The sequence below is a fragment of the Calonectris borealis genome, chromosome 28, assembly GCF_964195595.1.
Source record: "Calonectris borealis chromosome 28, bCalBor7.hap1.2, whole genome shotgun sequence".
Classification (NCBI taxonomy): domain Eukaryota; kingdom Metazoa; phylum Chordata; class Aves; order Procellariiformes; family Procellariidae; genus Calonectris; species Calonectris borealis.
Window position 1 is genome coordinate 3,913,691 of NC_134339.1, and position 24,671 is coordinate 3,938,361.

At 49.4% G+C, this 24,671-nt stretch overlaps 1 protein-coding gene across 3 annotated transcripts in view; it reads right to left on the reverse strand.

The window, feature by feature from the left end:
- The window catches only part of SBNO2 (strawberry notch homolog 2), a 66,680-nt gene that overhangs the window by 5,603 nt on the left and 36,406 nt on the right, over positions 1 to 24,671 (reverse strand). For all 3 annotated transcript variants that reach the window (XM_075175406.1, XM_075175408.1, XM_075175409.1), the window contains 22 exons: positions 20,901 to 21,065; positions 14,964 to 15,056; positions 14,238 to 14,334; positions 13,671 to 13,831; positions 13,092 to 13,225; positions 12,468 to 12,558; positions 10,969 to 11,112; positions 10,308 to 10,425; positions 9,777 to 9,882; positions 9,440 to 9,593; positions 8,882 to 9,058; positions 8,132 to 8,229; positions 5,550 to 5,632; positions 4,328 to 4,528; positions 3,627 to 3,802; positions 3,286 to 3,417; positions 2,869 to 3,004; positions 2,080 to 2,192; positions 1,483 to 1,554; positions 888 to 996; positions 548 to 622; positions 47 to 190 (listed from right to left, as the gene is read on the reverse strand). In XM_075175406.1, coding sequence (XP_075031507.1) covers positions 47 to 190; positions 548 to 622; positions 888 to 996; positions 1,483 to 1,554; positions 2,080 to 2,192; positions 2,869 to 3,004; positions 3,286 to 3,417; positions 3,627 to 3,802; positions 4,328 to 4,528; positions 5,550 to 5,632; positions 8,132 to 8,229; positions 8,882 to 9,058; positions 9,440 to 9,593; positions 9,777 to 9,882; positions 10,308 to 10,425; positions 10,969 to 11,112; positions 12,468 to 12,558; positions 13,092 to 13,225; positions 13,671 to 13,831; positions 14,238 to 14,334; positions 14,964 to 15,056; positions 20,901 to 21,065 — 2,779 coding nt within the window. The remainder of the gene's footprint in view (positions 1 to 46; positions 191 to 547; positions 623 to 887; positions 997 to 1,482; positions 1,555 to 2,079; positions 2,193 to 2,868; positions 3,005 to 3,285; positions 3,418 to 3,626; positions 3,803 to 4,327; positions 4,529 to 5,549; positions 5,633 to 8,131; positions 8,230 to 8,881; positions 9,059 to 9,439; positions 9,594 to 9,776; positions 9,883 to 10,307; positions 10,426 to 10,968; positions 11,113 to 12,467; positions 12,559 to 13,091; positions 13,226 to 13,670; positions 13,832 to 14,237; positions 14,335 to 14,963; positions 15,057 to 20,900; positions 21,066 to 24,671) is intronic.

A 24,671-nucleotide genomic window follows, 5' to 3' on the forward strand; every position in this document is an offset into this window, starting at 1 on the left:
CAGGGGTGCAGTAGGGAGAGGTCTGACCACCCCTCTTTCTCCATACCTAGGATGCCCATGTCGTATTTGCCCTCTTTCTTGTCCTTTTCAATCAGATAGTCAAAGGTGTCAGAAAAATACTGGAAGAGCATGTTCTGCTTGTCCACCTCCAGACCCAGGATGCGGTTCAGGAACTTGGTGATGGAGCAGTCTGCAAGAGCACGGTGGGTCAGGGAACATGGCACAGCTGGGCGTGGAACCCACCAGCACGCTGCCAAAGAGAGCCACCCAACAAGCCACCAACGTCCCTTCCTGACGGCAGCACAGCACTGATGCCCAAGAGAGCAGCCCAAGGGCTCTTCCTCCAGGCTGCAGTCAGCTGCCAGGCTGCTGCAGGGAAATGCGACCTAATCCCCGCAGGACCCTCCCCTCAAAGCAAATATCCTGCCCCGGCTGCACAGCAAAGCCCTCGAGGCTGTGCGCTGGGTGCAGATGGACCGGGTGGGCCATGACACCCCCGCCTCCTTCACTTCTCCCCTACGCTGGACAGGAGAAGTTCGACACATACCCTTCTCCACTGAGACGGTGCCATACTTCATCTGATTGCAGCAGATCCCCACGGAGATGAGACCTTGCTTCATTTCTGGAACGGCAGAAGACAGCTTGTACATTTTAGGGTTAAGCTTCTCCCTCCAGCTGTGCCTGTTATTTCACAGCTAAGCTTGTCGCAGACCCGTTTCGGCAGGGTGACATGCCCTGCTCCCTAGTGAGCTGCAAAGCCAGTGGTACTATTCCCTCTCCCTGACCTTCTGCTCCAGCCTGCTGCTCGGCTCCTTCAAGCATCTCAAACCTGAGACCGACCCAGCCAGCAAGATGCAAAGAAACCCCAAAGCTGATAATGTTCTTACCGTGGAAAAACGCAGCCTCCCCTCTGTCATAGCTCTTGGGCACAGGAACTCTGTTCTCCGTGTGGTTGAGGATAGTGGAGAGAACTCTGTCTAGTGCTTTAGCCCCGTACTGTGAGAGGAGACAAGAGTCACGCACGGGACGAACCGAGGCTGGCAGCCCAGCGGTGACTGAGTGTGTCACAACACTTCTGCTGGCACTGGAGGGAAAGCCATCGCCTCCAGGAAAGGCCACTGACCTGGTGGCTGTGCCAAGGGGGAAGCCGTGTGTCAGGGGCCTCCTCTATCCCCTTGGGGACCAGAGTGCAGGAACCCGCGCGTCCGCACCCCGGCGCTGGCACCAGCTCCCTTGGGGACAGAGTCCCAAGCACCCTTCCCGGCTCCCTCTCGCCAGCGTGGTGCTCAGATGCACAACGCTGATTATTCACGCGGTTCTGGACGATGTACGCGAGGCTACAGGCGGGGAGCTGGGTGCTAGGTCAGATCCTGCCTCTAGATGCCAGCAATGATCTTCCTGGCTCTGGCTCCCACTGAAGGCACTTGCTAACTACTTCAACCCCTCCTTGGCTGAGCTACTCCGACAACAGCCGTAAGTTACCTTATTCTCAAAGTTGTACTTGCTGAGGTCTCGGGATTCAGTGGCCCGTCGGTCTCCATGAGTTAAGGCACCCTAGGAAGGCAGACCAAGCAAAAAGTTCTTACTTTTAGCTGTTGCAAAACACCAGAGAAGGATGGCCGAAGCCACGTCTCAGAAGAGGCCAGGATAAGAACATGCTGTGGGGAGGCAGTGTTCCGCTGGAATATTGAGACTTTACCAAAGTATTTGGGGATTTATCAGAAGCAAAGAAAAAATGAAACAGAGACAAATCAATTATTCCATTAACTATTTCATCAGCTTTCTGGAAACAGATGGGTTTATGCTCCTGTAACAGTGGGGGAATTCCAGCATCTGGGATTGCGTTCTGCTTTCCGAAAATTCCTCCTGATGCCTTGGTTACGTATTCTTCTTCACTTCCTTTCCCAAATCCCAGGATGCTGAAAGCCGGCTGCGTTCCACAACTGCAGTGCCTTCAGTCAGGGGCGATGCCATCCCCCGTGCTAGTTACGCTGGCCATGCCAGCGGGAACACCGAAATGGAAGCTCTTCAGAGAGAATTGGAACGGACACATTAATCTCTTTGCTGCAGGGCACTTACTAGGCTCTCCAGACGTTTTGCCACGATGGATGCAAACCTCCTCTCCCCTGCCAGCTCAGAGATAAGGAAGACATACTCTGGAGCAGAAACCTGGTTCGATCGGTGTGTTCGACCTACAGAGAACAGAAGTGAAAGGAGAGGTTAGTACAGCCTGGCTGGTATGGGAAGGGAAGCCTGAGCAGGAGGTGAGAGAGCCAAAACAACTTTCCATCATGCTGGTTTTCAAAGGAGATCTCTCTTTGGGGAAAAAGGACAGAGGCACAGTCACATTCATCACCCTGGTGCTGCTGAGACCTTGACAGAGTGGAGTTTATAGCCCTGACCCTCTGGGGCTGAGGAGTGACTCCCCAGTTTAAGCTAGGACGTGCGTTATTTCTTTTGTGTTCACGTGTCGAGGAATTGTCTGTCCCCATCCTACAGAGCCTCCCCAGGGCGGAACAGAAATCCCCAGGCACCCCCGGCATGTTTCATACGGACACGCTGCTAACGTGTATGGGAGGGTTCCCCCTTCCCACACTGCAAATCACTCCTGAAGTCAACACAAACCTTCCCCACAAGACAGATCAGTCACAACTGCTTTGTGTCTGCATTTCCATCCTGGAAAAATATGGGAGCACTGTCCTTTGCAAGGTGCTGTACCTCAGAAAGCTAAATTCAGCTGCCCCAGCTGCAGCACGAGCCTGGCTCGGGCGGCCACGCGCGCCTTTCCTTCCCAGGGCTGCCGAAGGCTTCCTGGTCTGAACCACGCTCAGGGGAAGGGGACAGGGACCAAGAACACCCAACCCTCACCAAACTGCTGTATGGCCCGGTCTGCGCTCCAGGGCAACTCCAGCGTCATGTGGACCCGGCGCTTCTGGTTTTTCACCCGTCTGTCTGCTTGGAGAGAGATACCTGAGCTGGAGGCCTCGGAGATTATTGCTACAAGCTAAGGGAGAGAGACAAGAAGTGAGAAAGGGGAGTGAGATTCCTGGACATCTGCAAAACTGCTTCAAGAAACAGCCCACAGCACAAGTCCCCAGCCCGTGAAGGGACCCAGGACTCCTTGTCACCTTCCAGCAGGTCAGACAGTCAGAAAAGCTGCAGAGCCTTTTTGGCCTGAAGCTGGCGAGGCAAAAGCATGCAAAGGCACCCTCCCTCTCCGTCCCTCTCAGTGTACTCGCTCCCATACAAGTGTTTGGCGGTTTCCTTGGCTCGAACCTGACTCACCTTTTCCCCTTTCATAAAACGCTCCTTCTCCTTCAGGTTGACGTGGTCTATAGAGAGGCCTTGCTCTGCACGAGACTCGAACATGACGGAGCCATCCGGTCTGCAAACTACCCGGCCCTTCCTCCCCGTCATCTGCACACACCGCACAGGAGAGAGAGAGGCTGTTAGCAGAGGGGAGAGACCTGCACGGAGCAGCAAGTCAATCTAGAAAGTCAATTCTCAACAGCTTTTTCAGACTGCAAGGACAGAGGGGAAACCCTCTTCCAGCAGGAACCCCCTTGGCTGGCCCCTTTTCCTGTCACCAACTGCCACCAAAATATACTCTTGATTGTGACGAGTACCTCAGCCACGTGCTCCGGGCCCCCAAAGTGATTGATCAGTTCATCCAAGGTATTGAGAGGTAGCTCTTTGCCCAGTGCTTTTACTTTTGCTAGGAGGTCCTGCTTCATCTTTTCCACGTGTTCGAGTTCTCTCAGGCCATGCATCTCTTTCTGGGAAGGCAGCACGTGAAAATTATCTGGAACATAAAATGCAAAAGTTTAGAGTCACCTGATAATTGCAAATCAGAGAGGGGGGGAAAAAAGTCACAAAGGGCTTCTGGGGGCACGATCTGATGAGCAGGCAAAGACCCCTTGACTTGCAATAAATGCTGCTAAGCTTCCCTGTTTTGGTGGGGAAAGGAGCATGCAGGGCAAATTCTTCCTGCTCACTGATCACAGCAGGTTAATGTGAATTAACCTCACAAGCCCAAGTCTGACCATCCCAGGATAAAATCTAGCCAAGCTCATAAGGCTGTCCCAAGCACAGAAGGAGCTTCACCATTTCAAGAAGACACCAAGAAAGTCTCCTCACATCAGCTCATTGACTCTGCAATCCCCTTAAGCCAGACCCTCCAAGGGTCACGTATGATTTGCCGCTGTCCATGCTTGCGGGGCACTGGGGTGGGTGGCTCTCTGGGTGCCATCCACTAGAACGGAGTGACTCCGGTTCCCAGCTCCCCCCGGGGAGGAAGGAGCTAACCCCGTGCCGCTGCTCTGCTTACTTCTGTCCTCAGCCGCGAAGCCGTTGTAGGTGTGCTCAACGAAGATGACATCGTCCGTCTCAAACACGGACTCCGGGGAGGAGTTGAAGTCACTGTCGAGCCCCATGTCGGAGTCAGTGCTGCTGTCATCGCTGATCTTGATCACACCCGCGGGGTCACACACGCCCTTCAGAGCCTTGGCACAGCGGCCCCTCTGCTTCCCTGCAAGGGATAGCGAGCGGTGTCAGGGGACAGTCCCCAGCCTCGTCCATCAATGCAGAACAGCAAGTGCCAGCTCAGAAAGAGGAGGAGAAATCACAAAATAGCTGAGATTGCCCCAAATGAAAGGCTGATCTCAGAGAGACAGCGCCTCTCGGGGAGGGGGGGGAGTTAGGAAGGGAAGGAGAGAGGGGGACGGAGAGAAAGAGAAAGGAAGAGAGAGAAAGGAAGAACAAGGCAATCTTTATCAGGGCTGAAGCTAGTTGCACACGTCAGGATGAACACACAGCCGGCTCTAAGCAGCGCTAACTCCTCAGGGGAAGGAGTCCCGCAGCTTTGACTGCCTCCAGAGGAATGTGCAGGACACGGGAAGGTGCCAGTGTTTCGGGATGTTGTTTACTTCCAAGCACAGGAAGACATGCCCCCGCTACGTGAGGGGGCTCTCAAACCAGCTGGCTCTGCAACGGCAGCCAGTCAGGACAACCTCCACAACCTGCCAGTGCTGCTGTCCCCCTCCTTCCCCCTTTCCCACATCCCACTGGAGGAGAAATCCCAAAACTCTTTTTACCTGCAGCCACAGCCAATAATTTGGCAGGGAAGTGATTTTTTTCTTTTTTTCCCCCAGGACACCTGCCATGCTATAAGTCAGGGGAAGTGGAGAAACCCCCCCTTGCTGCAAGAGGGCTTCAGACATGCAGCCGGGACTCTTGTGCAATCTGCCACCAGTCTAGGCAAGGAAGCGGCTGAGGGAAAGGGGCACAGCTACTGGGTGAGTGGCGGAGGCGAGGACCTACGCTGTGACAGGGAAGTGGGTTAGAGGGAGGAAAGGGTGAATGACCTAGAGCTGCCGTCCTCCAGATGAGAGAGAGTGACGGGAGATGTGCAGGAGGGCAAACTGAAACCAGGGCAGAGTAGCAAAAAGCATGAAGTAGGGAAAAGGGAAAAAGAAAAAGAAAAAGCTGAGTGGCTGGGATGAAGCAGCAAGGCAGGAGGTCAGATGCTGGGCAGTGGAGTGTGCTCTTACGTTTTCTTTTAATGCCAGTTCCTTTTTCTCTCTTTCTTTTGGTTGAAGGAAAGTGCTTCTGAATTAGTGATAGAAAGACGCCTCTGAAAGTAAGATGCAAAATTTATTCTAGCTACCAGGAATAGGAACATCTGCCGGTTATCATGTAGCAATGTGTATTTGAGATAGCACCACATTTCATGAGAGAGGGGTAAAATCCTGCACCACAACTACTAGCGCGTGATCAGCGCGTGCTAGGGTACGGCGTGGCTCTCCAGAAGAGCAGCAACTCAGACTGAGCGTGTTTCACCAAAGGGTTCTGCTGGGAGACAGAGAAGTCGGCCATGGGAAGCGTGGGCTGCGCCAGCAGATCCTCAGCCATGGAACGGGCGTGCTGAGGGATGCAAAGCACCGTTAATGCCGGGAAAAACGCTCTCTCCGTGGCCTCCCTGCTGGCGGAGGGAGTGGGGCCGTTCCAGGGAGACACTGCAACAGACCACGTGGCATGCCAAAGTTGCAAGACCTTTACGTAGCAGCTAAGAGGGAGTTTTAAATGGGAAACACTATACTGGGAAGCTGTTACATCACTACTGAAAAATCCAGTAAGTCCCAGTGTCCCAGCCCCTCTCCACGCTCTGACAGCAGAGACCACTGTCAGGCTGTCCAACAAATGTGCTCCACCAAGTCCTCTGACTAACTGGACGTGGGCCTGCTTGCCCACGAAACAGAGAAAAGTGACAAAACACAGATACGTAGAGGTTTCAGGTGAATGGAAAAAAAAAAATCATAAGAGGAGGAAAACAAATGTTTCTGTGGGCTGTTCTGCAAAATAAAAGAGCAAATGCTTAAATGCTGATCATGTTGGGTGGGGATGAACCCCCAGCGCAATGAGAAGGCAGTGCTGAATGATCTCTGGTTAAAAAAACCAAAAAAACGTTGAAAGCAACAGCTGAAAGGTATGGACACGACAACTCTCCTGTGTGAGAAAAAGGGAGCCTTGGGAACCGGGGAGGGAGCCCTAAGACCCGTGGTGTGAGGGGCTGAAGGAGACAGAGACAGCACCGCTCCCTGGAGGGGCAGAGCCCGGTGCTGGCTATTAAGTGATTGCAATTACAGGGCACCAGAAGAGCCCTTTTGTCCTGTGTGCTGGGGTGACCCTGGGCTCAAAATGCAAAGACTCACTCTCAGGTCTGGAGCCTCCCTGCCATGAAACCTTGCTCATTTTCCCGACACTTGCACTCACCGTCTTCCCTGCGAACAAAGGGTTGGGCCGGTATTCACTCACTGAACAATCCGTTTATTTTTAACCCTGTTTCTTGGCATCTTTTAAACAACTGCTTCTTCCCAGCACATTCCCCTCAAGAAATCCCCTGAAGTGCTGTAAAACCAGGACGCCGCAGTTGGAGGCTCAGCAGATGCCAGGAGACACTCAGTTATCTGGCCAGCGCTGCTGAGCAAAGAGCTCTTGCCTCTAGAACTGGGGACAGGGTCGAGCAGCGTGCGCGATCACTAACAGACCCTTCCTCCTTCGACCGCCAACCCTCAAAGGGACCACGTAGTCCTCTAGACTCAAGTCCTCTGAATTCTGTGACATGAAAAACAATCCAAGAGACGAAATCAATCCAAGCAGTTGTTAGACTTGCCTTGCGCACTGTCACCAAACTGGTATTTTTTTTCAGAAATGGACTGGAGACAACAGAGCAACAGAGACCAATACACCCCTTCCATCAATAAGGGAGGAAAGCTTTACCTAAGCTGGACACATACTGTCTCTGGCATCTCTCATTGCTTTCATCTGCATTAAAAGTCACTTCAAAAGAAAACGGTAACAGCCCTGTCGCCTGCAGAACAGAGGAAACGCAACTCAACCCAACGTCCCAGGTTTTCGTCACCCATCGTGCAGGAACAGCCGTGTTCATGGGACGGGCTAGTATTTTGAAAGCTGCAGAAATGTCGGGGAGCATAAGCCTCATTTTCTGCTGGAAGGGCAGCAGAAGTCCTGCTGCTGGCTTCACTTCAGGCACAACCAACTCGCCCTTTAGCTAGGAACAAAGGTAACACAACCAGGACACTGCAGAAGCCTGGCAATCGAACATGTCCTGCCTCATACGTGTGCTGAAAGCCACCACTGGTGAATCTAAACTCCTCGGAGCACTCCTTCCTCTCGCTACTCCAGCAATGTTGCCTCACATTATCATCCCAGCCTCTGTCATTACATGAGATTCTCTTGCTCATTTCTTCACTGTCAACAGCCCCACTTTCCAGAGTCAGACCCACACAAACCACATCTGAGCTCACATTTCTGCCTCTCCTACACCTGCCAGTTCCTTTCAGAGTATAGAGTCAGATCAGGCCGTTCATGCAAGTTTGGACCACAGGAAACTTCAAAATCCAGGATCTAGCTGATAAAGTCACGCTGAAGAAATAGCGCCTCAGAGACCCAGCTAAGTGTCCTCTCTATTTACAGCTTCTATAGGGCGAGGCATTATGAAACTGCATTTCAAGAACTGCAAGTGATAATGGCCCCAGGGCAGGGCTTTCCCTAGCATGTCTCCAGCCTCCCATGCATCTCCCCAGCAGAAAAACAGGGATTTTTAACTCACTCTGCAGCAGAAACAAAACAATTTAGATGCCCATCGTTCTCATCCAGGACTTCTCTGGTGCGAGCCTCCCCGGTGGACTGCAGGCCGATGACGATACACTGCAGGGAAACACAAGGGATGGCACAGCAGGGCGTCAGGGTGGGTGTACCGCAGCCAGCGCCAGGGCAAACAGCTACAGGCTCAAGAGATTGTATTTTACAAGTCCCAGGCACGTTTCCCTTGGCCTCTGTCCCCCTGTAGCAGAGCTCCTGATCAAGAACCGTCTCAAATCTTTCAGCATCCAAAACCGTACATCTGCTCACACCACAGGGAGGATGACTCCGATTACAGAAGCTAACTGACTTTGCTAGGTAGTTTCTGCCTAACATTTCCAAATCACATCCAGATGGATGAAAGGACAGGGCTGTGCTCAAGGTGAAGGATCTGGTACCTCTTCTAGCTTGAACGTGACCCAAAATACTGTTTCAGATCAGCTTGCCCACATCTACCATAAATGAGCAGTGGGTAATGCCTCAGAAGACGAGACCATGTTAACTCCCCGGTATAATTTCCCGTGAATGTTCTCAGAAACCTGGACACTGCACTTCATTCTGGTTAATCTGGAGAGAAATTCATCCTTAAAGAGGTTTGAAATTGCTTTCAAGTCAAGCTGAACAGTAATTAACTCCCTTTGGTTGCAGGCTACAAAAAAATCACTTGTAACGTTAGACTGATGGCTGCTGCCGCTGCAGCGAGGCTCTGATACCACACCTTATCCTTCGCCAGCTCTTCCTTGGCAAGCTCAACGAGTCGCCGGACTTTAGCAGCGATGCAGAGATACTTGAAGAAGCGCTGGTGAGCTGACCAGAACTGACCCCACAAGGATTTCCGAGACTCCAAGCCGATCCAGTCGGCTGCCTGCTGGAACACCATCAAGGCCTCTGCCCACTGCAGACAATACCGAGAAAGGCGGAGTTAATATCTTAGTTTTCTTTTTCATTACTGCTGTGCAGGAGGTTATTAGAACGGTCTGGGGTTTGATAATCTGATTTAACGTCAGTATTTATGTTGCTGTGTTAGGCTGAATGAACAGTCTGGTCATTCTCTCCTTTCGGCGCTAGCTCTGCTTTGCAAATATGGAACTTTTAAATAGAAGCAAAAAAATGTAAGGTAATTTTTTATGTAAGCTGAGCATGTGCATCCCTTTTCTTTCTTATAAACAAAGTCTGTGGTCATGGCCATGTTCAGGGTCCTCAAACCCTCCCACATAACAAGTGTCCCGAAGTGTAATTAAACATCAGTCTCCCCACTGCAGTGGGACCAGCTCACCAACTTCGCTGCCTTGTCGTAGACAATCTTGTACTGCTGATCCAGCGGGATCTCCTCGATTCTGAAGGTCACTCCAGTGAAACTGAGCTGCCTGGCAATGTACATTCCACTGACCTTCATGTCCATCGCCACGATCTCCATTGCACCAACTCCCCTGGGAGAGGAAGACAGCTGTGAAACTCCTTCCGCTGCTACAGGGCAGCAGCCTCTGCAGAACCACCACCTCTCCTGGCTCAAGCTGTCCTCAGACACTGTCCTCAGGCATTGCGCCCATTTCCCAAACAAAGGCTGCCACAAAATGTAAGCCACATGAAAAGGGATGCTGGACATGACTTACCTCTTTTCAATTGCATGCAGGAACTCCTCAAATGCTCTGAAAGGGGTGCCCTCCCCCCAAATCCCCAGGCGGCTCATGTAAATCATGTTTTTTGGCTCAGAGGCACCTGTTTGAACAGAATTCGCTGTTAGCAAAACCACAGAAGTTGTGAATAGCTTTGACTCAAGTACAGTGAACTCTTAAGAGGACGGTCATTTGCCATCATGCCACAAGACACCCAAGGACCTTTCCAAACATTGCCCTCCATACACTAAGTGGGCAAGCATCATCATACAGCTGAACAGCCGGCCAGGAACAAGTTAAACTGGAGAGAAATTAGTCTGACTTGCCAAAAAGTCACAAGTAATGGGCAGTGGTGGGGCTCGGGGCAGATCTTAGCACCCTAGGCTCCCCTCTAGCATCGCAGTACCATTCACCTCTTCTTCCATGACCGTGTACTCTCAGTGTACGTGCTCACATCTCAGGGGCATCCTTCAGATCACAGAGGTGACTGGCGACTGTTTACGCATGGCACCCGCACAATTAGCTTACCTGTGGCACTGGCATAAACAACCCTTGCTCGAGGCAGTTTGTTCTGAAGGTCCAGGACTGCTTTGCCCATTTTAGTAGAGCTGGCATTTTTGGCTTTGTGGCATTCATCAAACACAATCTGGAGGGGAATGTCAGTTAAGGAAAAAGGATCTATTTATTTTCATCACAAGGATGGGAGCAGACAGAAAATACAACCCAGCCTCCTCCAGCAAACGGAACAACCAGTCCCAACATCAACAGGACTGCCTCGTTCCCCACGCTGCATGAAATCGGTTGAGTTTGCCTAGTCCTCTGCTTCTCAGAGCCCGAAGTCATTTCCCCCTCCCTCTCCCTTCACTTCCAAGGTGTGTCTTGTCTTGTCTTGCTGAGGGAGAAGAATGTTGAAAAGGTTAATCCCAGCTGCGTTCTTCCCCTCCTCCCATTAACACTGCGGAGTAGGAGGAGAGAGGAGCGTGGGGGGATGCATGTGCTTACAGCATTTAAATATCTAGGGATGCATGTGCTTTCAGCATTTAAATATCTACCGCAGGCACCAGGCTGCTCGGCACAGCTGCTCCCAGTGACTTCAGACGGCCCCAAGCACTTTGTTTCTTGGTGAAGTACAATCACAAGCACGCAATTCTTCTCTCTCTCCAGTTTTTTTTTATTTTTAAAAGGATACGACTCCATCAAAATTTTCCCTGCACCAGTCCAAAATCTGTTTTAAGCGTGTCCTGTGCTGCCCGCCTGCCTGGCTTTCACCAATCAGCGCAGAATAAGTGGCAAAGAGGACTCCTTCTGAGGTAGCTGTGTCACCATATTTAATCTGCAGAAAGGAAGAACGAGAGCACACACACTCACGATGCTTGTCCCCAGAATGTCGCGCCCATTCTTTGCCCACAATCAACACTGCCGATTGTGCTGTGACCGTGCAGGACACATGCTCCTGCCTCCGAGAACAAAACCCAATCCGAGAGCAGAACAGACAAAAGACTGTTGGTAGCTGACGTCTTTAGCACTTCTACTTGGCACCGAGATATGGTGATGACAGGGACTTTAAATGTCTGGACAAGTTCCACTAGCCAATGTGTCAGCACATCTGGATGCATGCAGTGAAATGTGGAGACCACGCTAGGACTTCAATTTTCTGGCCAACTGAAGTCGCTTCATTTTTTTAACCAACAGTTTAGAGTGTTTAATTGTTTTGAACCCTTCCATCTGTTTTAATTACGACTAGAAAATAATTTTTTTCATTGACCAGGTGAGATCGTTGCCGATCTTACTGTCATGGGTCCCACCTGTGATGAAATAAAAGGTAGGGGGAAAAAAGACGTGGTCCCTATCTGAAGAAAGTTCCATTTAAAGCCTTTTTGGTCTGAAAACAAACATCCCTTTCAGTCTCTTAATAGAGTGCATTCAGAGGTGTTGAACACATGTGGTTTCCATTGACTTCGTAAGAGCTGGTTGTTCAACACCATTAAAAACCAGAGGAGAGTGTTTCAGTGAACTGGCCCGCGGTGTGGCAAACACAAGCCTGGACAAGGCTGATGCACTGGACAAGAGACGAAAGCACAGGCTACGAAGAATCCTGTGAATAGCCACTACACAACCGCTCGTCGTTTCTTTTGAGAAATATTTCATCCTCATCACTGAATAACTGGAAGAAAGTCTGAAAATTCTCTGATTCGCTCAGCTGGGGGGAAATGCCCACGTGCTCAATCATGGCACCGTGCGTCTGCAGCCCCCTGCCAGGCTCCAATCTGTGCATTTTTATGTGCTCCCTTACTCCCATGCTCTGAAAAGCGGTTCCATAAAACCAGCGCTGGGAAATGTCGGCCCAGGAGAGCAGAGCACGGCCCTGTCTAACAGGAGCTGTTCCCTCTGCAGGACTCTTCAGCAACGGTGAGAAAGGTTCAAGTCCTGCTGTACTTCGCACTTCCCTGCAGGAAACAGCTCTGCGCTCACAGTGCAGCTCTGCAGAGTGTATAAAACCAGCAAGAGTCCAGAGCGGGAAGAGCACGGTGAGAGAAGGGAACAGCAAGCAGCTTGCTGTCTGCTACTGCCTGTGCCACCAGCCACGCGGAGGCAGAAGCAACTGCTGCTTTGCATGCTAAGGTGGATCCATCTAACTGCTACTGTAGGCTGATTTTCCAGAACACCTTTACAACTTCTCTCCCCTACCTTATTCAAAGCATGCACAGGAATGTGGGAGGCTTCAATGTCCTTCAGGTCTCTCTCAGCGTCATACTTGAGATCATTGGAGACGCTGAACCTGCAAAGCAAGATGTGGGTCTGGTTATCTCCTCAGGAGATAGTCAGGGCATGCACAGTGATTAATAGCTCTGACTAAAGCAATAGTAGGTGTGCAAAACTGTCACATTTCCAACTGCCCACACACCTCAAGGCAAGATCCTACAGCAGACTCCAGTCTGCCACTTACAACAAGCTGTATGTATTCTGCAGTAAAACCCCATACTCCAGGGGCTTGAATCTGCACCTGGGAAGTCCACAAATAGCCCTCCACCGACTTCAAAGAGAGCGGAGATAGGCATTCGGAGTAGTACATAATCTGCCATTTCACAGTGACTCATTCCCCATCACCGCTGCAGGGGAAATATTCCCATTTCACAGACAGCAAACAGGCACAAAGAGGTGGAAACGGCTTACCAAAGGCCACAGCATGAGTCAACTATAAAGCCAACATCAGCACTAAGGAATTCCTTGCTCCCAGATCCAAACTAACTCCAAGGTCTTACGGGAAAAGAGAAAAGGAGAAAAAAAAAAAACCAAAACCAAACAACTTACCACAGAGCTTTTTTCCTCCCTTTAAGATAATTTTCAAAGATGATGCCCGCAACTGTCCTGCCCTTTCCAACTCCAGCACCGTCCCCAATGAGGAACCCAGCTCGCTGCCCATTGGGTAATAAAACTTCATGTTGCTGCAAAATCAAGAACAGAACTGAAAATTAAACTGGATTTGCCTTTGCTAACAGCTTTCATGTGAGCTTATAAGAGCACCACTTAACCCTTTCCCATATCTCATCAACACAAGTGCCTTTCCTGCTCAGATAAACGACAGCCAAGTCACGGCCAAGCTCACAAGTGGCAGTTCACAGAAAAGGCCCCCAGGCCCCCAAAATGTAAAGCTCTCCCCTCTGCAACAAAAGTCAGGAGTTCTTGCCTCTTTGGGAAACAGACCCCACAGAAGTCCCCGGCTTCAAATAATCCTTTCAAAAGGCATTTAAAATGCCATGTGCCAAAGCTTCTGAAGTTTCATCACCTATATTACAGGTTATTTTAAAACACACTTGAACATCTGTCCTTACAACAGGCGGTTTCTTTCTAGTGTCAGACACGCAAGCTGGGCAAGGTGGAGCCACATACCTGGCAGGCATAAATGATTGCTTCCAGCTGTAGTGCAGAGAGTGACCCTTTGTCGGCAACGGAGCACGGCAGGGAAAGGCTGTAGGTGATGTCGGGTGGGGGGACGCTGGAGAGAGTGCTCGTTTCAACCACGAGGTCAGGGTGGTGCTTCCCAATCTTGGCTAAATGACAACACAGAAAACAGATAACTCAAGACCTTTACTCCCACGGGACACCTCAAAAAGGACTGCAGACCTCATAGTAATAGTCTGTAGCCCTCTGCTCAGGAACAAAAGAGACAAGCCCAACGCCTGCTCTTCCCTCTTTTGTTCCATTGAAATTTCAGATTGCCAAAAACAAGTCACGCCTCCCCCAAAAGCAAGCAACAGAAAAGTATTCTGTTAAATTAGCGTAGCACCAACAAAGCATCAGTACACTGGTAAAGTTTTTCTAGAAAATCACAAGCTTGGGATGTGCCACAGCAAAGACCATATACTGCTTGCAGGAAAATAAGGGAGCAGTTAATTAGGTTGGTCCACAATGGAGTTAACAGAACTTCCCATACTCATGCAATGGCAAGACACTCACACTTTGAAGGTATATATTCTGAATAGGTCTCAGTTTGCCCCAACTCTTCTGTTTCTTCCTCCTCACCTTCATCCTCCTCCTCTGCAGGAGCCTGAGACTGAAAAGAAACACAGCATTGACCAAATGTTAAAGTTCCCATTGAACTATGGACACACGCAGCGCTACACAGTGCCAGAAACCATCATTTAAACCATCCCTATGCAAATTCACAAACCCTTCAAATACAATTAATCTCATTTATAGACTACAGCAACACAAGGAAAACCATCTGCGAGAGCCCACCCCGGGGGCCCAGCAAGTGTTTTAAGAGCCACTTTCAACGCCTGGTCCACACCGAATTAGGGAAAGATGTTTACATCACCCTTCAGAGGGGCTGTGGGCTAGCATGAATTCTGCCCAGCTGTGCTCTAATCTGGCCCTGAGTAAGGGACCTAGACCAGCTTTAAACTCAGCGTGGTACTCAGCAGCGTAAAGCAAAGTCATGTAATTCCAGGAAGAGCAGCCTCTACAGACTGCGCTGGTTTAGCTGTAAAGAAAGCCCAGATCATTCTCTAACACAGCGAGGTTCCACCAAGGGAAATATAAGACACTTCTGGGAACGGGCAGTGACTTGCATCTGTCTGATTTTCTTGTCTCGCTCCCTCTGAAGGGAAAACAGAACTGCTCCCCTCCACACTGCGACGTTACTGAGTGTCCGATCCTACTGAAGCCAACCATCGTTCTCACCTGGTAGCTTATGAGGAGCGGGGTGTTGGGGACAGCAGGAACGTGGTCATTCGAACTGTTTAAGCCAGGGAACGATCTGCTGGGTGAGAACAGCTGGAACAGAAAGGGTGCAGGTGAGAGAGCAGTCTTAAACCTCAGCCCTCCAACCCCAACAAGTATGAAAATACATACACAAGTAAAGATACTTGTGCTCTATACCCAGATCTTCCACTCTAATGATGTCAGTCAGCTTTAACACCTTCTGTTTGTGAATGAAAAGCCCTGGGCAGTAATTCTGGAAACTAATAAATCTTGCAAATACCATACATGCCTTTGTCAACACACACACAGGGAATAACTGACCAAGGTAAATACATTCCTGCAAGAAGTGTGAGCATTTTGCGCGTGTGCCCACGTGTGATGAAAGCCTGCAGGGACACACGTCCTCCCACACCTGCAGGACAGGAGTCTTTCTGCCAAACTACACAGCATTAAGATGGGTCATCCCAAAATGGCATGTTTTGCCTGAGATCTCAGGCATAAGCCCACCTTTCATACACCTCCCCTTAGCACTAACAGATTACCTGTGCAAACGCTGCCACTTTCAAAGGACTCTTACAAGCCAGCAGTCCCTGTCAAGACCTGATCAAAGTTTATTATGGGAACACTGGATTTGCTCTGCACTGGAGCAGTCACGTTAGTTTTCCCATTTGCTTCGAAGGGAGCTCTGTACAAAACTGCTCTGCTGTTCCCGACAAGACAGGTCCTCGTTAAAAGGAGCTGTGTAGATTCTCATTGCGGGATCTGAACTGGTGAGTCCAACTGAGAGCTCTGGGTTGGATTTGCTAATGGAGGAGAAAGAGCATCATTTTGGGGACCAGAAGGGGAGACTGGAGTACAGCCGAGGAGATCCAAACAGGGAGAATGGGAAAGACTGAACAAAATTGCAACCAAAAGCCATCGCTGGGAAAGAACCAAGCATTAAATCAGAACACCAACACTCTACATCTTCTTTCAAACTACCCTTGAGGCAAGCACTTACTTAACGATTTTGCAATTTTGTTCTTAGCGTTAAAACCACTGATCAAAGTAATTAGATAACTGCACCAGAACACAGCCCGTGGGCCAGCACCAATTAACAGCTGTCCCGAGGTTAAGGACTGCTATCCTTTGCCTGAGACCACCAAAGCCTGCACGCTTCCAGCTGCCCCTCAGGCTCACCTCACTCTTGCAAGAGGCAAGGACCTCCACTGGCGAGGACCTCCACTGGCGAGGACCTCCACTGGCGAGGACCTCCACTACAGAGACCAGCCACCAGGCCCAGGAACTCAAACCGCACCGAGACCCCCACCAGGCCAGCGACGGTGGGGGTCAGGCTGCCGTACGGGCTGGCCGGGTCTCTCCCATCTCAGAGTTAATAATGGCTTTGGACCATCCAGCCCGCTGCGCCGCAGCCAGCAAGGAGAGCTCCCAAGACACTCCTAGCTGGGAAGGCACAATCGAGGAGATCCGTTGTCTGCCTCACGCAAACAAAATCACACTGGAATTTCCCGACAGTGAGCAAGGTCAAGCCAGCAGCTCATGGCATCCAAAATAATCAGCAACTCCAGAAGCAGCACTACTTCAAGTTTATAGCTTGCGAAGAGTGCCAGACTTACAGAGACCCATGCTCCACCAGCAGAAGTGAAAGATGGGAAGTTTTTAAGCATAAACACTCCAATGATTTCCTTTTTTTAAATTTAAAAAAAAAAAAAAAAAAAGAAGAAAGAAAAAAACACCCTCCATTACTGGAAGCCTGAGTCAGAATTACCAGAAGGAAGCTGGACGGAAGCGCTATTTTCAGTGCCAACAAATCTGGAGAGCAGGTGAAACATCTCCACCTACAAATCTGAGCTCAGTATAAAAGTTTCTTCTTAGGCAAGAGAAAGGCCCAGATCTGCTGGAATGACAGGACACGCTTCCCTCAGTTCTAGCAGCGGAAAGTTAATGCAGGTCTGGTTTTGCATCACGCAAGCTTCACAGTATAAATCCCTGCTATCCCAATTCAGCCACGTGGCTTTGGCACATGGCATTTCACCTCGGGTATTGCAAAGGCAGTGAGCTTGGTTGTTTGGAGCACTGGAAAACTAACCACACAGCTGAGAATATGCTGTGAGGACCAGTCCAGGTGGGACCAGGAGCTATAGTGAGTGATATATCATCTTGCCCCAGACTGAACTTGCACAATTCCTTCCTTTTTCTACTCTTGCTCACCTCCCAGTTTGATTTTCTCCTTCCTCTACGCTACGTATCTAAAAACATTAACATAAGAGGCATACACAGCATACATGAGAACACTGGGATGTAGGCAGGAGAGAGACTCATTCAGCAAAGCTGCTGACAATTCCACAAAGACTCGGTCTTACTCCGTTTTTTTCTTCTTTGCGTTATTCTCCGTTTTGCCCCATCTTGCCATGACTTCCATGGGAAAAGAAACAGTCACATCTGGCTGACAAGCCCACTCCCCTCCGCATAAATTCATTCCCTATGTACTGAGCTAGGAGAAGGGTGTTCATATTTTTAAAGTGCTGTGAATAAGCTAGACAGAAAAAACTACATCAGCAGCTCACAAAAATTCTAGCTACAGGCTTCAGAGGCAGGGCTTTGCTTACCCAATCTTAAAAACACTGTAAACTCGTGAGATGGTTGTGAGAAAACACAACGGATTACATGAACTATTTTTAAAAGGTATTTCACAACTTCATTACAAATGAAGCAAGTGTGTTTTTTCTGCTAACCCCTGCAAATATTTAACAGTGTAGTAGCTCTTCCCTCCATGCCCATTCCTGAAACGATAAACAGAGCCAACACATTACATACGTCTCCTTTCTTTCTGGATAACAGCTCTCTCCGCACGGGCACACGAAGGCAGCTCTGCGCCAGCCATTTCCTCTTCAATCACAAACGCTCCACCTAAAGCTTCAGCGCTGGGCACTTGAGATAAGGGTTTCTTAGTGCGCTTGAAACGTTCAGCACTGCGCAGCCTCACTGTGACGCTTGTCGCCAATTTTGCTCTGTCCCCCTTTCTGTAAACCCATTTCCCCAGTGCTAGTGACAGCTGATAGAAAGAAGGGGGAAAGCTAAAATACGGCCATAGTCTTCTCCACGCATATCTTAAATTGCTACACGACCGAAGACAGTTCATTTTTTTTTCTTTTTTTCAAGAGGACGAGGTACAAGGCCGTTCTTGTGCCTGGGATCTATATGTGGGTCTCACCCCAGGATGCATCCAACTTCACTTACGAGATGTCCCACGTATCAGAGCTGTTTAGAGATCGCTGTTTCTGCTCCGCCTGAGTCACTGAGACCAAAATTCTGTCCCAATAAATTAACTACTGTCCTGACAAGGCAGTGCAAGGCTGGCCATTGCTCCTGGGTAAAAGCTGACTACACAGCTACGACTGATCGGATGTACTGTATCCAAACGGATTAGGACTGAATTCGCCTGGGTTACATACGGTGTAACATGACCGATGTCCGGTTTTGTACTGTAGCTTAGAAACTGCTCTGGCTACTCAAAAGCCAAAAGTCCTGCAGTTTTATGGAAAATGATGGCGGTGTAATGATGTGGGAAGGGACAGGGAACGATTATCTAAATTGCTTGTATATTGGTGCAGGATATCAGCAAAGTCTCCACCCTGTACTGAATGTTACAGTAAGGAACCTTTTCTTCGGCACTGCCTCGAGATTTTGCAACAGACCACTTGACTGCCTCCTTTAACAATAACAAAAAAAGCATATTTGAAATTCAGGTAATAAAACAGTTGCCAATCATGAGGCAATCTGACAATCCATTTACCTAGTCCTGTGAGTTAGCACCTCCCATGCAGAAATGAAACTGAAATCTCCTGACTAGGATGTACTTAACTGACACCTCATCACGACATTTCAAATTCGGTAAAAAAAAAAAAAACACCACCAAAAAAACAACCAAAAAAAACCCCCAACCACCTCTGTATTCAGAAAACACAGATAACACGACTTTTAAAATAGCTAGAGATCCTTTTCAAAAGGAAGTTGTTTATAAATGGAATTCCAAGGAGTTAATTGCCCTTATCTGAACTTAAGTGCTCTGCAGGACAACAAGGGGCGAGGGGAGGACGTGAAGAACAACATGCAACAAGACCCGAGACGGCTGCTCTGCTACGGTCAGACTCACACTTACATGACACATATTTGTTTCTCACTTGCATTCTTTACGCTGGATTTAGAACAGCTTTTCCCAGTTAGTTTTTTGCTGTATGCTCCACAGTCACAAAACTACGAGCTTTTTTAGGCATCGAGTATCTCGACCAGAGTCCACATGTTTAGAAACAGGACACCACAGAACTATTTCTGTAGTGATTTAGGCTACTATGTAAAAAAAACAATAATAATAGGAGACTAGGAGTAATAAGCCACATGCCTTCTCTGTCTTGGGGGATGTATCTGTTTTCTAGCTTTTCTAATCATCCAGTTTACAAGTCTGTGATGCCTTCAGCCGTTTCTTTGGTTCAAATAGCTCAGCTCTCTTCCTGCTGTCTCAAACTTCAAGTTCAAACTGGTCCAAAGTTACCGGGCTGCGTGCGGATTGCCTGGGCAGCCCTCGCTGCCGGCACAGCGGCGTGGCCCGTGACCTGTAACACGTTTATCCACGGGAGGGAGGGCAGTGGTGTTCTCTGCCTCCACTTACAGACACGCTCAGCGCCAAGCAGACGCTGCAAAGGTCTACAAAGGTGATCAAATCTCACTGATTTCAGCAAGAGGTCAGGTATCCGATTTGAGGATCTGCATGAACGGCCTAAGATCTCACAGAAAGTCTAAGGCAGACAGGAGCTTTGATTACCCAAGTCCCAGGCCAGGACCCTTGCCACCAAGCCACACTCCTTCAATGCCAACCTGTCACTGAGCCACACAGCAGCACCATTTCAAGCAGAACTGCTGCCGAGACTCTTATTTCGAATCTGTGACAAGCAGCCAGTGTTCATCATGGAAATACGGTCAGACACACTACTAACTGCAAAATGCAGCCTCTAAAAACATGACAGAACCTCCAAATACAACGGTGACTAAAGCACAGGCATGCCAGATTGCCCTCTGGGATGTTTTTCCCCCACAATCTCATAAGACAAGGACCTACAAAGGAAACCTACTGCACGGCTGGGCATCCACTGTGAGAGCTGAGATCTAGAGATTCAGCAGATGTGTACGGTACCAGTTCCACCAACAACCAAAGCCGGTGGCTACCCGGTAGTGACTGACGCCAGGTTGTGCAATAGTGAGTAATCAGTCCCAACAGATGAGGGAAAACAGATGGCAGAAGGCTGGTAAAAATGTACAGAACCACATCTTGCTGTGGGACTGCCGGGAGATTACACGCCCAGGAAAACTCAGAGATGTAAAAGCTTGCAGGGACTTGGACTCACAAAGTAAACACAAATGGTTAGTCTTAAGTTGAGACAGAGTTTGTTTTTTAGTCATTGTTACTAAAATATTTGCCATGGAGAATAAACAAATGGTGGCGGCTGCTGCTCAGGACAGTTAATGACGTAGGTCACGGTGTTTTATCTCAAGTCTGTCTCTTCAGCGGGTCACTCTGGACCTGCTGAATGTTTTAGGCATCACCTTCCTCGTGATGCACCCACCTGCCACAGCTGTCAGAAGAAAGAGCTAGTGCCTGCACCACACTGAAAGAGTGCACGCATCCCTTTGAGGATGTGCGGGTTCTCTCCTGCTTCCAGGAGTCTACAGGTACGTGTAATCACTTCACCCCTTCCCTCCTCAAGTGAAGCTGGTAATAGCGAAACGTCATCATCATACTGCAACTTCACCCCTGTAGGGAATTGGGTTAGTTTCTTGATTTCTTGGTGAAAACACCATGGGATGACGCCTGAGGTATTTATTGTCTGATGGGGAGGATGGAGGAGGAGCAGCCCGTACCTCTATTTGGTTCTGCTGCGGCGTGTTTACATCCCATAGTGTTGGCACGTGGTTCAGACTATCGGCAGGCAAGAAGTCCTTGGGATCCGCAATGTCAGAGAGGGAATCCGCAGGGGATGAGAAGAGGGAGTTGTTGTTGGAGAGCTCATCGAGGTATGAAGAATCCTGAAATGGAGAAATGACCACAGTTAGAGGAGGCAGGATTAGGAGACCAGAGAGCTCCTTTCTCACACCTACTCATCCAGGAAGTTTTAATTTCTTGCTATTAAATGAGCAGCTCCATTACTTCATGCTCCACAAAACTTCAAAATTAACTCGTAAATGAGGACGTGCTCTAAGCAGCTGTTTTAAAATCTCAGTTTCTTGAAAAAGTAGGAAAAACATTGACTGGACAGAAGTGCCGGTACACGTTCAAGACTAACTCAGACTGTGCGCATCTCCACATACAGGAGTGGAAGAAAGAGGAGTGCTGAACAAGACATCAGTCACCTCAACTTTGTATTTGATTAAAAAGACTGCTGAGGGGTGAAAAGTCCTCAGCCTAACACCCAAAGGACTCAAGTGTTTCATTCACGCACAGAAGCCCACAGAGTACCAGCTACACCTGACAATGACACAGCTGTTTAATTGCAATTTATAACACAGCAATACCCGGAGGCTTTGGAAAAAATTAGTCTCCTCATGCTGTGTTCTGCACAAACGAGGCTGCCAGGAACAGGGGGAAAGGAGGACTAGTGTCATCTGGATTTGCATCTAGATAAATCTTGGCAAATCTACCAGTCCTTTTGCCAAGGGCATGCCTCGGTCCGGACAAGAAGGGAATGTGCTTCAGTGACGAGGATCGGGCTCTGCCCTTGCTCTTTTCTCATCCTGTGCTGAGACGGCTTACAATTGTTTTATTTTGTGCCAACCCAGTGATGATGTTGGTTTGAGTCACGCGGATTCTAGCTCAGAAAGAGCCTTCAATCCCCTCCCTGTCACCAATTCCTTGTCTGGTTTTTCAAATTTCAGGTGGCAAGAACCCATAGCCAAAAAGCAGTTCTTACTTTACATCCTTAGCTCTGGCACAGATCACTGCACCTTCCCTGACTCCATCACATCACCTCAGCTCTCCTTCCACATCAAATACCACTTTCAAAGCAGAAAAACTTTGTCTGCTGTTTACTGAAGAGCAACGTACTTCAAAACACCAACCTCCAGCACACCGGTCCTGCTGGAGACGTGCCTCTGTCCCAAAGGAATATGCAGACAGACCAGCAGGTCCTTCTTGGTGCCCCTTAGGACTCTGCCAACACAAATCAGTTTTGTGGTTCTTCACAAGGGTCGGGTTGGTCAGCACACAGCCAGCTCAAGCTCTCCGCTAAGGCCAGATAACCAAATGAGTGCGATAATACCGCAGCGCGGCTGCCAGGAGAACCACAGTGTCTGATACGAGGAGAAATTGCTGTTCATTTCCAGTTAAGGGCCGATTTCCTACTACAAAGCAGAAAGGCAGCCAAAGATTTTTTTAAAAGTCACTTAGCTCTGCCTGACATAAAAATCATGAACAGCTGAGCCTGCTTGCGCTATGCCTAAGGGCTTCAGGCCAAGAACTGGGTCAGACTCCCCCGCTATTGCTATCAAAAGTTATGTTTTTGCAGGGTTTAAAACCAAGGGGACACGTTCCCTTCACCTTCTTCCCAGATATGTCTTGTTTGGCACCCAAGATGACAGTCGTTACTCCGAAGCCATAGGTGGAGGCGCTGGCAGCTCTGCGAGAGCACGGATGCACTAAAGCAAAGGCAAGCAGTAACAGAGACTGCAGGCATGATGTGTACAGTTTGTACTTGTCAAAAACCAACCGGGGGGACCCAAAGGCTCAAGGAGAAAGGGCTGTTTGTTAGGCAGTGCTACCAGGGCGGTACTGCTGTGCGGGACACCCTCCTGCTAGCACCGGGTACTTGTGCTCACGTCTGACACCGCTGCTGTCAGCCCAACAGCCGACGGGCAGCGTTTCCTGTGCAGCTCTTACTCTTGGTATCTCTGTGGCTATTTTAGGATTACCCAGAAACCAAGGCTTTTCAGAGACTGAAGCAGGCACCTAGATTTATCATTTCGGACTTAAGTGATCTCTGGAAATGGGGCTCTGTTTCACACTCGAGAAAGCAGGAAAACACTTGGGTAAAAAAGGCATTTCTTGGCCAGAGCAAGTGCCCTGTGCATCCTGCAGGAACTTGCCTGTCTACCTCCCACAGCCTTAGCCTCCTGCTCTAGGGTACTGTTCGGGCAGTACATGTGGGATTCAAGCTAGCAGCGCTCATGCGATTCAGATTTTTTTTTTCCATTAACTCCCACCTTCCAAGGTCTGCAGCCTCTCTCAACCTTCCAGTCCTCTGCAGAGACGCTTGCCGATTACCTCGAATGACTGCGCTGCTGAAAAAAAGCCATCATCTCCCCTTGCTGTCCTCACCACCCTTCTGCTCCTTCCTCTGGACTCAAGATCCCAAGAACAAGCACTGCAGGAGTTCAACAGCCTCTGGACTGTCACCGCTCCTGTGCTACAACACCTCTTCAGATCCAAGCGGGACACGGGTAAAGCAGAGAGCATCGACACCTGGGCTTAGGAAGAGTGTTTAACAATTCCACCTAACAGCACTCTCTCGTATCACGCCTGGTATAAAACAGTTTAGATCAGTTTTGTAGCAACTCTTCTGGCCATTCCCAGAAAGGAGGGAGAGAGAGATGGACAGGCAGATGGACTGCTCCTTCACCCGCCTGCTCTGCTACCTGATACACCGGACTTACGCAGCAGACAAGAGGACCCGAAGCAGCTGGAAACTCCGCTTAGGGTGTCTGACAGTCCAGATACTACACAGAGGATAAATATAGACTGACATCAAGAGGCTCATAAGAATTGCTTTGAAGAAGTTTCTTTCAAAGCCCAGCACTAGAAGCAACAGCTATTGTCTTCTTTGAGTACCCACCACAACACAGTGACGCAAACAGCTCCTGAGATGGACCTGGAACTACAACGCTCCCACTCGAAATCCGTGACAGTACAAGTGTCCACAGGCAACAAACAACGGCTGGTTAAGCAGCCGGTCCCGAGACGCAGACGTGCTACTTTTCACGGGTGCCTGGGTAGATCCTGAATGCAAAACTAAAAAAAAAAGCACACCTGGGGCCTGGCCACCTCGCACCCGTCACACGATGTTCGGCAGGCGGGAGGAAGAGCAGAAGCTTGCTCTCAACAAGCCCTCAGAGCTCAGCTCACATGAGGAGGTGCAAGAACTAGTTCCTATTCATAACAAGCAAGAGGAGACATCGTCAGCCTTGACATGAAATCTAAAAGATTAAAGGCATTTATTATAATTTGCATGCTGAGAGGAGAAGCACGTTCTTCCTCTCTCAAGGACAGGCAGGCCTGGGAGATACCATGCTACAGGCAAGAAAGAGCTAAACCAAAAGGCTGGAGTTGCAAGGCAAAGCCAGCTTTGTTTAGCCAGTGGCTTTTTGTTTTTTCTTTTCATTATGAAAAACTTTGTCACATGGATCCACTTTGGCATTTAACTGACAGCGTTTCACTTGAGGGCTCCGCCAGCCAGGGACAGCGGCAGCAGCATCTCGGGGAGTTGGATGGTCTCAGACCCCCACCCGGTCTCATCGCTGAGCTATGGCGAGACACTTCTGTGCAGGTTTTATTCATCGGCAGATATCACTGCTCAGGAGGAAACGTCTGCAAACACATAGGCACGGCAACAAGAAGGCTGTAGAGCAGACTAGAGTGGCCAT